Source organism: Anoplopoma fimbria, chromosome 14 (assembly GCF_027596085.1).
Source record: "Anoplopoma fimbria isolate UVic2021 breed Golden Eagle Sablefish chromosome 14, Afim_UVic_2022, whole genome shotgun sequence".
NCBI lineage: Eukaryota > Metazoa > Chordata > Actinopteri > Perciformes > Anoplopomatidae > Anoplopoma > Anoplopoma fimbria.
The window spans coordinates 9,095,807-9,108,508 of NC_072462.1; the positions used below are offsets into that span (position 1 = coordinate 9,095,807).

The following is a 12,702-nucleotide window of genomic DNA, read 5'->3' on the forward strand; positions in this document are numbered from 1 at the left end:
AATCCTGTTATTGAGCGGCGCTCCAAACTCCAGAGGCAGAGGAGGATTTTCCCTAAAGAAAAAGGTAACAACATTTATTGATATTGCATTGCATCAGTTCTTTCTTGAGATGTAATTTATTTGTTTATTTATCATTGTTAGTTCTCAGACAGTTTTGGTTCAGTTTACTGTTGTCATAATGAGAAGGAGGACATCAAGTTACATACAACTACAAGGACGACGTTTTGATTTTGGTCCTTGGTGTAAAGAGCAGGAGACCAGGTGACATCATACTAACAACAAAGCAATTAATTCGGCTCTTAGCCAAACATTCAAAAAATACATGATAAAAATTGACATACACACTATAACTTGGATGATCAGTTTACACCTCCAAGTTTCCAAGACACATAGTTTGACCTTTTATAGGGATTGTGGTTTTTGCCTTTTTTTTTTCACATTTCGTTGATTGCAAGCCTTAGATTGTAATGTGACCGTCCACAGAGCTCATACTCTTTTTATTTTTTAACCTTTTTAATTCCACCCTGAGGTTGACACGACTCTCATACATGTTGGTACAAATGACACTAAGAGAAAACAGCCAGAACTGTTAAAAAAAGTCTTCTGGTATTTCTTCAACGTCCTCAAACAGTTCCATAGAAGTATTTACATCTCGGGTCTATATTCTGATCCACGGAATGGGGCATTTCATTAGGCCGCTCAGCCTCAACATCTGGCTCTTGTCTGCATTCAATACCAATGGAATGCACTTAAACAACAATTTGAATCACTTCTGGAATCATGGACATGTTTTCAGTGCAGATGGTCTCTATTTAAACTAAGCTGCCACGCAGGTGCTTTCTGCCAACCTGGCATAGAGCATTTACTACCCCTCCGGTCCTAGTCCATATCACAATGGACCTCGTACACCGGTACACTTTCTAAAGGGCTTGGACCATCTTTGCTTTATTCTGGTGTTGATTAGAAATAGAATGAATTGGGTGTATTCAATTTATAAGGTAAACTAGTTGAATCTGTTACCTGTGCCAAGACAGCCTCAGACTGCCTAAAGGGCCCCTCTGATCTCTGCAAAGCTAGCTTTACTTAATATCTGAATTCATCCTACAATAATGATTCTCTGTTTCTTACTGACACGTGGTTAGCAGAATGCAGCAGAGGTAAAGTTCTCAATGAGACGGCACCAGTAACAATACGTTTTATGAAGACCTGCCCAACTGGCAAGACAGGAGGAGGAGGAGCTGCTTTATTTAAAGTTTAATTCCAATACAAAGAGATTACACCACCAATTTAATCCTTTTGAATACCTCAGTTTCGTACTGAAGGGTGTTTAATTTATTTTTTACCATTAAAAGACTTTAAGATACCTCCAAGTTAAAAATGTTATCGACAAGTTTACTACTTTCAGTTATCACTATGGATTACAACTTTTGAATCATAACTCTGGATATTGACATTGACATAGACAATAAAATGGTTAATTATACCTCAGAACTTTTTGCAATGCTTGACACTTTTGGTCTCTCGTGAACCTAGGCACACTCAAAGCCACACCTTGGATTGGTTTTTTTCTAAATACTTTAACATGCTTTCTGTTATGGTTAAGGACATGGAATTTTCTGATGACTTATTCTTTGAATAACTGATTACACCTGATGCTCAAATTAGCTCTGTTTCTGTTAAGAAAAGGTACATAAATGAGAGAACCAGTGCTCAGTTTATGAAGGAAACTATCAACAATCAAGAGTGCGGACAGAGTTGATGCACTCAAAGAAATCTGAAACTTGATCATTTTGAATATCCTGAGTGCTGTCGCACTGGTAAAAGTAAAGAAAAGTTGATCAAACAGAAGACACCATGTAGAAATACCATGATGATAAAAAAACACTAAAAAGACTGTGCCTAAATGGAGAAAAACTACAAATCTCATTATCTTTTAAAACGAAGCCTTTGTAATTTAACCATAAGTTATGCGGGGCTAAACAGCTACATTTCTCTAAGATTTAAACAACAATAGAGCGCTGCACGAATGAGTATATAAGTATGAGTATATCTGAAATAAAGTATGTGATTAACACAAGCTGACGAGTTTATCATTTTGTTCTCTGGTATAAAATCGGTCAGTAAATACCCCTCTGGTGAATTTAGAAGCTTTTACATGTCTTCTAAATTAGAAGACTTAATGTCCTCACTAGAACATTAGTCGTCCTTTAGCTGAGTGGTGGCGACGTAAAGTCACGTGACCGTGGTATAGTTCCCTTGTAGCCTAACGATAACTTTTACTTTATATTCATATGCGAAGATTATCCTGATGAAGAAAACGTCTAAGTATTTTTAACATTTGTTTACCAGAGTATCTGCAGTATCCAAAATCCAATAAAAAAAAAAATCCTATTGGCTTGGTCATAGGAACCAGTGTGATGCTGACTTCCTGTTGGTCTTCAAAAAACATCATCCCTGCAGCACTCTTTTTGCCTTGGTTAACAAGTTTATAACAATTACCCCAGAATTTGATTGCTTAATAGGGAAAAAATCTAAACTGCAATCTTGGACAACCTAAAAATATGATGACTATTATGTCACAGGTTGATACTTTTAACCAGGTTACGCTAGAGAAACTGTTTTACATTTTAAATCATCGACACGTCTCGACAAACTGCCGTCTAACTTAAAAAAAAATTAAAAAAACTTTGAAAAACTGATTCCAGCAAACTCACTGCTATCAGGTACTTTACCAAAGTCACTAAAATAGCTGCCATTAAGCCACTCTTAAAAAAGAGAACTCTAGATGCAACTGTGTTAAACAACTATTGACCTGTCTCAGATCTTAGTTTCATAGCTAAGGTCATTGAGAAAAGTGTTATCAACTCAGCAATTTCTCCTTTCTTTCTCGAAGTCATGGGGTCACTTTAACAAATTACAATCAGGCTTCCAACCTGGTCACGGTACTGAAACAGGTCTTATAAATATGTTAAATAATTCGGCTGAATATTCATTTAGGTAATATATCAGTTCTGGTTTTACGCTCAGTGTGGCATTTGACAATGTAGATCATAGAATAGTGCTGGACAGGTTAGAAAATTGGGAAAGACTTTTCCTTAGCAGTCCGTAATTGATTCAGGTCTTGTTAATAAGGCAGGGGCTACTTTGGCACAATTTGCAGTTTCCAGTTTGATTGTTTATGACATACGGAATCCCCCAGGGAACAGCTCTTGAACCTCTTCTGTTTATTCTCTAATATTGCCTTCTAAATTGAACAGAACAACAACAGTGATTTTCGTCTTGCATTCGGATCAGATGATACTGTAATTTACCTGGCCCTCTCACCTGATGACTTTAGCCCAATAGAATCACTGCGTCATTGTTTAGAGCAGATAAATAATCTGGTGAGCAAAACGTTTCTGCAACTAAATAAGAACGAAACAGAGGTTATTGTGTTTGACAACAAAGACAAGAGAACTACAACTCCAATCTCTAAAAGAAAAAAAAGACCAAGTGGGGAATCTTGGTGTTCTAATAGACTCTGATCTCACTTTCAGCAGCCATATCAAAACAACTACTAAACAGCCTTCAGTGGTAGCAATTTTTTAATCCAGGTTAAAACCTTCTCTTTTCGTGTGCCTATGATTGAGTGTTTATACTGGTTATCTTATAATTATATTACTCTCTGTTTAATGACCATTCAATGTACTTAATGAACTTTTAATCCTATTTTATGAATGGATCCCCTTTTTATGTATTTTTTATATAAAGCACATTGAATTTCCCTTGAATACAAAATGTGCTATAGAAATAAACAAATTAAAATGAATTGGCTAATTAAAACATAAAAAGGTGAATCAGAAAGATGTGTTATTTCAAATATAGTTTTTCTTTTCGCACTACTTTCATACTAAAGGAAGATTTGATCTCTTTTGTCCCCATTTCTCCTAACAGGGAAGGACTTCCTGCGTGCTGCCCAGATGAACATGAACTTTGCCACATGGGGCCGTTTGATGATGAGCATCCTGCCTCCCTGCAGCTCCCTGGAGCCCATGAGCCCTCCATTAGCAGGCCCGAACACTGCCCCCCCATCCTCCAATACTTCTCCGGCACGGTAAGGCTCTGTGGTGACCCAGACAAATCTCTGTTACATCCATGAAAGAGCTGTTACTAAAGTGAGCTATTAACTTCTTTGGGTAGTTTCCATGGTAACTTGAGGACGTTTTTCCCCCACTCATGAAATTTGAGACTAGAGAGAATGAAGGGCTGATGGCGACATTGTCACTGACCTTCATTCAGAGTTATGAAAAGTATGACACAGTGGTTGTTTGATAAAAAATATGTAAGGTTATAAAGTGAGCACAATTTAAGGATAATGGCATGTGATATTGATTTATTTTTATATTTTATATTTGATTTATTGTCAACAAAACCTATGAAAAGAGCCAAACCAACAGTGACAGTATCTACTAACAAGTAGAGTGTGTGGATGTCTCTTCTTCCTCTGTCCATAGAACTCCATTAAAACACATCAATGAGCCTCACTGTTGTCATGGTGACATGTTCCTTCATCAACATCAACACACAAACTGTAGTAGTTTATTAAGAATCAGTCCCACATCCACCATCCATTTAATATACATCGTAAATCCATTTTAAAGGCAAGTTTTCCATGAATTGGTACACAGAAATCATAAAAATCAGTTCACTATAAAATAAGATAAAAGGAGGACCGAAAAAATGAGTATCATAGGAAAACGGTTATAACGGTTCTCGAAGTATTCCACATGATGGTTTAGGAGGTGCCAGCTGCAGGCAGAAAGCCTAACAAAGCAAAAAAAAAAAAAGCACAAGGGCTTTTAGTATATTTGTTATTTTGTTAGTTAGTACTAGAGCTTGTTATGGTTTGGTAAGCAGGCCAACATGTAATTTATTTTACGGCCACGTATAAGCGGTTTTGAGACACTACCCTTAGTTTGAGTGTTGTGGAGATTTTGCTCAAAGAAGTTAAGAAAATCAGGGTACATCACTGAAGGTAGTCAACAATACTAACACCAGCACAACCACAATAGTGAAGCAGCTCTTCCTCTTGTTTTCAGAGAACCTGCTGTGATGAGTCTAAATGTGAATGAAGAACAACCATGCAGATCTCCACATCGCATGAGAAAGAGCACTAAAGACTCTCCACCAGTAAGCAGCATTCTACAAATATTAATACAAGTAAAACAAGTGCTGAATGGCAGAGAGTATTTACTTTGTATAATATTAAGATTAAGGTAATGATCTAGAGCAGTGGTTTTGTTCCAGTACTAATGTTTCTGTTTCATTTTAAATAGTTTGAGTGTATCAGTTGTGTCAGTTAATCTCTGTTGTCTGTGAAACCAGTGTCCTGGTGAGACCAAGCGACATCCCTCAATTCATCCACCTCCACAGTAAGTCAGACTGAGCACTAATGTGGACATTTTCTGCCTTTGTTTGGAGTGTGATAGAGTGTTTGTGTATGTATATATAACAACAGAAGGCCTTGTGTGAGAGGGTGAATTTCCATATCAGTTTGATCCTGTATTAACCAGACAGTGAAAACTGCATCAAACATTCATCTTAACATGAGACATAAATGTTGTATTGAGCTCCATGTGAGTTAAAACATAACATTATACAGTGTAGCTGGTAGGAAAAGTCTCTTTCTTCCTTCTTTGCTAAGCTTGATAGCATTTAAAGTTCTGGTCATAAAGACTGTACATCTAGTAGTACTCTTTCATTCATGTGATGAATGCAGAGAACACAGAAACAAAACCAGAAAACAGGTTAGAAATTCTTGAGTTGCAAACTATGTGTTCACTTTTGTGCTGTGCTGCAGGAGGGATGAAGGACTTCAGATAAAAGACTTCACCTGCATTTCAGTTCTGGGGAGAGGTCACTTTGGTAAGGTACGCATCTCCTCTGTGTTCCATCTGTAAAAATATCAGTAGCAGTGTTTTGATCAGAAAAAGCACCCAAGTACTATGACGCATATTAACCTTCAAATATTTCTCCTGTACCTTGTAACTGATGAAAGGTGCTGCTAGCAGAGAGTAAGAAGTCAGGCAAACTGTATGCCATCAAAGCCCTGAAGAAAGGAGACATCGTAACACGTGACGAAGTTGACAGGTGAGAAATCCCTTGAAATATAATTATAGAGTGGATGCTTCTTTCCAATTCTCATGTTTAAATATTGGACTGCACCAGGGGCCTGAATCCTAGAGCAAGTTCTACTTTGTGTGTTTCTTTAAGTTACAGTGGGGCAAAAAAGTATTTAGTCAGCCACCAATTGTGCAAGTTCTCCCACTTAAAAGATGAGAGAGGCCTGTACTTTTCATCATAGGTATACCTAAACTATGAGAGACAAAATGAGAAAAAAAATTCCTGAAAATCACATTGTCTGATTTTTAAAGAATATATTTGCAAATTATGGTGGAAAATAAGTATTTGGTCAATAACAAAAGTTCATCTCAATACTTTGTTATATACCCTTTGTTGGCAATGACAGAGGTCAAACGTTTTCTGTAAGTCTTCACAAGCTTTTCACACACTGTTGCTGGTATTTTGGCCCATTCCTCCATGCAGATCTCCTCTAGAGCAGTGATGTTTTGGGGCTGTCGCTGGGCAACACAGACTTTCAACTCCCTCCACAGATTTTCTATGGGGTTGAGATCTGGAGACTGGCTAGGCCACTCCAGGACCTTGAAATGCTTCTTACGAAGCCACTCCTTCGTTGCCCGGGCGGTGTGTTTGGGATCATTGTCATGCTGAAAGACCCAGCCACGTTTCATCTTCAATGCCCTTGCTGATGGAAGGAGGTTTTCACTCAAAATCTCACGATACATGGCCCCATTCATTCTTTCCTTTACACGGATCAGTCGTCCTGGTCCCCTTGCAGAAAAGCAGCCCCAAAGCATGATGTTTCCACCCCCATGCTTCACAGTAGGTATGGTGTTCTTTGGATGCAACTCGGCATTCTTTCTCCTCCAAACACGACGAGTTGAGTTTTTACCAAAAAGTTCTATTTTGGTTTCATCTGACCATATGACATTCTCCCAATCCTCTTCTGGATCATCCAAATGCTCTCTAGCAAACTTCAGACGGGCCTGGACATGTACTGGCTTAAGCAGGGGGACACGTCTGGCACTGCAGGATTTGAGTCCCTGGCGGCGTAGTGTGTTACTGATGGTAGCCTTTGTTACTTTGGTCCCAGCTCTCTGCAGGTCATTCACTAGGTCCCCCCGTGTGGTTCTGGGATTTTTGTTCACCGTTCTTGTGATCATTTTCGCCCCACGGGGTGAGATCTTGCGTGGAGCCCCAGATCGAGGGAGATTATCCGTGGTCTTGTATGTCTTCCATTTTCTAATAATTGCTCACAGTTGATTTCTTCACACCAAGCTGCTTACCTATTGCAGATTCAGTCTTCCCAGCCTGGTGCAGGTCTACAATTTTGTTTCTGGTGTCCTTTGACAGCTCTTTGGTCTTGGCCATAGTGGAGTTTGGAGTGTGATTGTTTGAGGTTGTGGACAGGTGTCTTTTATACTGATAACAAGTTCAAACAGGTGCCATTAATACAGGTAACGAGTGGAGGACAGAGGATCCTCTTAAAGAAGAAGTTACAGGTCTGTGAGAGCCAGAAATCTTGCTTGTTTGTAGGTGACCAAATACTTATTTTACCGAGGAATTTACCAATTAATTCATTAAAAATCCTACAATGTGATTTCCTGGATTCTTTCCCCCCATTCTGTCTCTCATAGTTGAAGTGTACCTATGATGAAAATTACAGGCGTCTCTCATCTTTTTAAGTGGGAGAACTTGCACAATTGGTGGCTGACTAAATACTTTTTTGCCCCACTGTACCTGGCTTCCCAGTGATCATGAGTACCTGGCATCAACTGGCTTTGTTAACTCGCGCTCATGTGAGCTGTTTATTACAAGTCATGTCAGCAGAACCATGAATTAAGTACTTAATATGATATTAAATCAGTAATGGTTGGTCATTTCTTTTTCAAATATGCCTTAATAAATGGGTTTGGTATTTTCAACATTTTCAGTAGTATAGAGTGAGTATTTTTTCTTTTCTGTTTCATAAACTAAATTATCATAAAAAGTTCAAAGTAATGTCAGACTGTTTGTTGAGCCAAAGCGGAGAGGAGAGAGGAAGAAAGTAATTATTAATGCCTGACGAGGTCTATCTGACTGAAATGTTGCATTTACAATAACTGGAGCTAAGTTACAGTGTGTGGATTCATTTTTTACTATTATTATGAGCTGCAGCGAGGAATACAAGGTGAAAGCTTTTCAGCCTCCTCACAGGAATCCTGCTGCTATATGTGAAATATAGTGTGGTAAACTATCCCTCTGTTCAAACCAAAGTGGATACACTGAAAGCTTGGATCAGCAAAGTGGTTCTATTGACCTGTTCTTGAGCAGGTTAGCCATGCAGCATCTGTTACCATGGTGATCTTGCCAATTAAAAGTGAGCCGGGTTTGCTATACCGGATAACCCCCTCTCTTATCCCACAGATAGCTGGATAACCCACTAATCTCACTTGGCAGTTCAGGCCACTGGAGAACTTTCTGCTCCTATGCTGAATGCTGCTGAATACTACTTTAAAGCTGTTAGCTTGGTTTATAACGGTATTGGTTTCAGTTCACGTCACTAAAGTAGTAAAATTAATTTTCCTGCTTCATCACAGTGAACTTTTTGTCAGCGCTAATTCAACTTTGTCCAGCAAGAAATAGGCTGAGTGATGTTTGTAGTCCTTCTGAAAAGCATTGCATTGATGGGCTGTGTTGTCTGAGGACTAAACCCACAAGCTATAAAGTAAGCTATCAAAAAATTATGTGATTAAGGGGTTACTATTACAAGCTAATTTAATTTCATAAAGTAAAACTGAACTACAACAAATTGCTGTCTTGTACTTAAACAGGCCCTATTATGCTATTTTCCAGGTGCATGTTTTTATCTCAAGTTACAGTACAACATGTTTACATGCGTTAATGCTCATAAACCTCCTTGTGTTTCTCATCCTGGCTGTCCTGCAATACCTCTTCTCACCCTCTCTCTGAAACGCTCCATTGTAGCACTTGCTCCTCCCTCCAGAAAGCAAAGTCTGCCCTGGTTGGTCAGCTAGCCCGCTCTGTTGTGATTGGTCAATGTTTCACATTTCAAAAAACTCTTCCTCCGGAGCTTCAGCTCCGTCTCTCTCTTTTGTTGTTTGAGGGCCAAACTAGCCGGAAGGAGTTTTACGTCACTTCCGTAACATTGTGACCTCATAAAGTTACAGAAGTGAAGGAGAGAATTCAATCGAGCCGTTTCAGGCAACTCAGGAGCTTCTGAGGGGGAGGGTAACTCCTTTTAGGCGTGGACTTCAGGTTTTACACTCTATGGACCTTTTACATGTACAAAAATATATATAACACACTAAAGAAGTGGGAAAAAGTGGAAAAGCATAATAGGGCACCTTCAAATAATAGTGAAATATTGAATTGTTATAAAGATACAGCATTCAGTAACCATCTTTTCAGTGAAGGTGTTTTTTCATGAAGTCATGATAACAAATATTCTGAATACATAGGGTGTAATACATCATTAATGTTGGGTAGAGTGAAGCATGTTTGGAAAAGCTTTTGAGTTAAATATGACATATCTCTAAACATCCCTGTGTGTTTGTGTTCAGCCTCATGTGTGAAAAGAGGATTTTTGAAGTGATCAACACTTCACAGCATCCTTTCCTGGTGAACCTGTACGGCTGCTTTCAGACTGCGGACCACGTGTGTTTTGTGATGGCTTACTCCCCCGGAGGAGACCTCATGACACACATTCACACCAGCATCTTTACTGAGAAACAGGCCCGGTGAGCACACATCGCTCTGTAAAGTCCACTGACATGCAGCAAAGACACAGGATGCTGCTATTATTTCATCCCTCTCTCTCTGGTTTCAGGTTTTATTCGTCCTGTGTGCTGCTCGGCCTGGAGTTTCTACACCAAAACCAAATAGTTTACAGGTGAGTCCTCCTCTGGCAGCTTTCAGAACAGTTTTACTTTATACCTGGCTGCATGTTGGGAGCATGTTGCATGTTGGTTTGTGTCTGTCTGTCAGGGACCTGAAGCTGGATAATCTGCTGATGGATGCAGATGGTTTTGTCAGGATAGCAGACTTTGGCTTGTGCAAAGAAGGTGAGTTCATCATGTCATTGTTTAAGCTCCAGTAAAAGTATAACGCCTAAAAGTGACGTAACCTTTTTACCTACAGTACATGGCAATCATTTCATAGTTGGTATAGAAGCGTTCTTCTCATGACAGGATTCTGTGTGCAGGCTTAGAACGTGAACACCTGTTCATTTGATGGCACACAGGAGCTCATCTCAGTAGTGTTCTGTAATAACTGCATGTAAACCTATGAGTGCGAGTGTGGGATGTGTGTGTAGTAAGGCTGCTCTGTGTGTAGGTATGGGCCACGGCGATCGCACCACAACATTCTGCGGCACACCAGAGTTTCTGGCCCCAGAGGTGCTGACTGAGAACACCTACACCCGCAGTGTGGACTGGTGGGGGCTGGGGGTCCTCATCTATGAGATGATGGTGGGGGAGGTCAGTATAAACATGACTAAGTGAACCAGGCAAAGGCAGTTTGATTAACTGACCACAACACATCTCCTTAAAGTGGATATAGTTTAGTAAACTCCTATACTATACTCCTCTCCTCTTGTAGACAATTTCTAAAAGTTTCTCAGATGTTGAGCTCAAATGCAGACACACTCAGTTGACTCAGTTGATCCACCTGTACATTAATATAACCAAATTAGAAAGAGAATCTTCTAGAACAGCATTCAGTTTGTGCTGCTCTCTGTTCTCAGTCTCCTTTCCCAGGTGATGATGAGGAGGAGGTGTTTGACAGCATCGTCAACGATGACGTGCGCTTCCCTCGCTTCCTTTCTCCTCAGTCCGTGTCCGTCCTTGAAAAGGTTGGCCTCAACAAATTGATCTGGATTCTCTACAGGAGTTTTCTCGTGATCTGAATGATCTCATGTGTATTAACTCCTATCCATTGCTTTCACTGTGTTTTAGCTGCTGCAGAAGAATCCTGAGATGAGACTGGGAGGAGGCCAGGAAGATGCCTCTGAGATCAAAAGACACAAATTCTTTCAGGTCATTATCCAGCCAGGCTCTGCTGGCCATCTTCCACTGTCACCTCTTCACTCTTTACAGCTTGAACTCAGGACAAACACCTGTATTCCTGAGCTCTGGTTGCCCTGCAGAGATGAGCTAGTAGAGTTCTTTCTCCTGCTTTAAGGCTTCTTCAGCTTTCACTATTTCACAATAAAGCTAATTTTAAGTAGAATGAAGACAATACATCAGTTGTGTAGTTCTAGTTTTGCAAACTTCTGTGTGAGACCATAATAATCAACAAGAGTAAAATGTGACCTTCATCTTTTAAAAGAACATTTCACACTTTATGACATTAAGGGTGTTGCAATGCGCTGGTATTGACGATAACTGTGATATTAAAAAATGAAATGCTACTATCATGTCAATAATAAACATATGATAATATTGTTTAAATAATCCAGCGCCTCTTAAAGGTATAATATGCTTTACTTTTTTGGAAAATTACGATGTAAATTGCAACATGTCTGCTTGGCCGAGGCATATAACCGCAAGGTGGAAATCTAGTTTGTTATAGCAGTTAGAGCACATAATTGATAACGTCAATGACGGCTGCTGTGAAAAAGATGATGATGATGATGATACATTATGAACCAGATGAATCTATTTTTATTGAACACCAACTTGAGCCTCTTTCCAGCACTAACTGCATATTGAATGTCAGGTGTTTGTCCGTGTGATGTTTTTAGTGATTCCTGCTCCTCGTTGTCTGTTCACAGGGAATGGACTGGGGCGCTCTGCTGGCCAAAAACATGAAGCCTCCCTTCCTGCCGGTCATCAGAGCGCTGAAGGACGTCAGTAACTTCGACGAGGAGTTCACTCGTCTCAAGCCAGTCCTCACCCCCCCACAGACAGCCTGCGTCCTCACTGCTGAGCAACAAGAAATCTTTGCTGACTTTGACTTCTCTTTCATGAGTTGACCAAATGGACTCCCTCATTCACTCTGAAAGGTGTTATACCTACTTTTATTTGCCATAAAGCTCTTCTGATTTAACAGAAGCTGAGAAACTACTGTCCTGCCTTTTCCAAGTCCCCACGGTTTTAGGTTCTCGCCATTTCTGTGGCTGGTTCAAACACTACAAAGATCGTGGGTGAAGTGCCTCAGGCTGCAGCCAGGCGGCTTTTTCATGCTGACTGTTTCTATCATCAAGCTGTAGGACCGATTACCTTTCACACTGTATGAAGTATGTCACCAGTGCAATAGTTTTACAAATGGACATTGTCCAGCCTTTCGGCCCAAGAACTAAACTGTAAATATTTGTGATCTTCTGTATCTTCTGCTATTTATTATAACCATTATACGTCCATCTGTTAATAACCTCCTCTATGTTGTTGGGGATGTAATACTATAAATAGCCAAACTGTTGATTTTAGTTCTTCATAGTGATTGCCCAGTCATTACAACTATATTTGTTATTTTCAAAACGATACTATCATGAAGATTATGCTCATATAGAACACACCAGCCTATAAGTAAAGTGTAAGCAACATAAGGAAATATGAATGAATAAACTGATATCTGCTGGAC

The 12,702-nt window shown here is 39.6% G+C and overlaps 1 protein-coding gene across 1 annotated transcript in view; it reads left to right on the forward strand.

Annotated features, from left to right (window-relative positions):
* The window catches only part of pkn3 (protein kinase N3), a 27,945-nt gene extending 15,251 nt beyond the window's left edge, over positions 1–12,694 (forward strand). The window contains exons 10-22 of the mRNA XM_054611995.1: positions 1–64; positions 3,934–4,093; positions 5,079–5,169; positions 5,365–5,411; positions 5,840–5,909; positions 6,038–6,129; positions 9,684–9,860; positions 9,950–10,012; positions 10,108–10,184; positions 10,456–10,598; positions 10,865–10,972; positions 11,076–11,156; positions 11,894–12,694. The exon at positions 1–64 is cut by the window's left edge and continues 12 nt beyond it. Coding sequence (XP_054467970.1) covers positions 1–64; positions 3,934–4,093; positions 5,079–5,169; positions 5,365–5,411; positions 5,840–5,909; positions 6,038–6,129; positions 9,684–9,860; positions 9,950–10,012; positions 10,108–10,184; positions 10,456–10,598; positions 10,865–10,972; positions 11,076–11,156; positions 11,894–12,094 — 1,374 coding nt within the window. The 3' untranslated portion in view covers positions 12,095–12,694. The remainder of the gene's footprint in view (positions 65–3,933; positions 4,094–5,078; positions 5,170–5,364; positions 5,412–5,839; positions 5,910–6,037; positions 6,130–9,683; positions 9,861–9,949; positions 10,013–10,107; positions 10,185–10,455; positions 10,599–10,864; positions 10,973–11,075; positions 11,157–11,893) is intronic.
* The last annotated feature ends 8 nt before the right edge of the window (positions 12,695–12,702 follow it).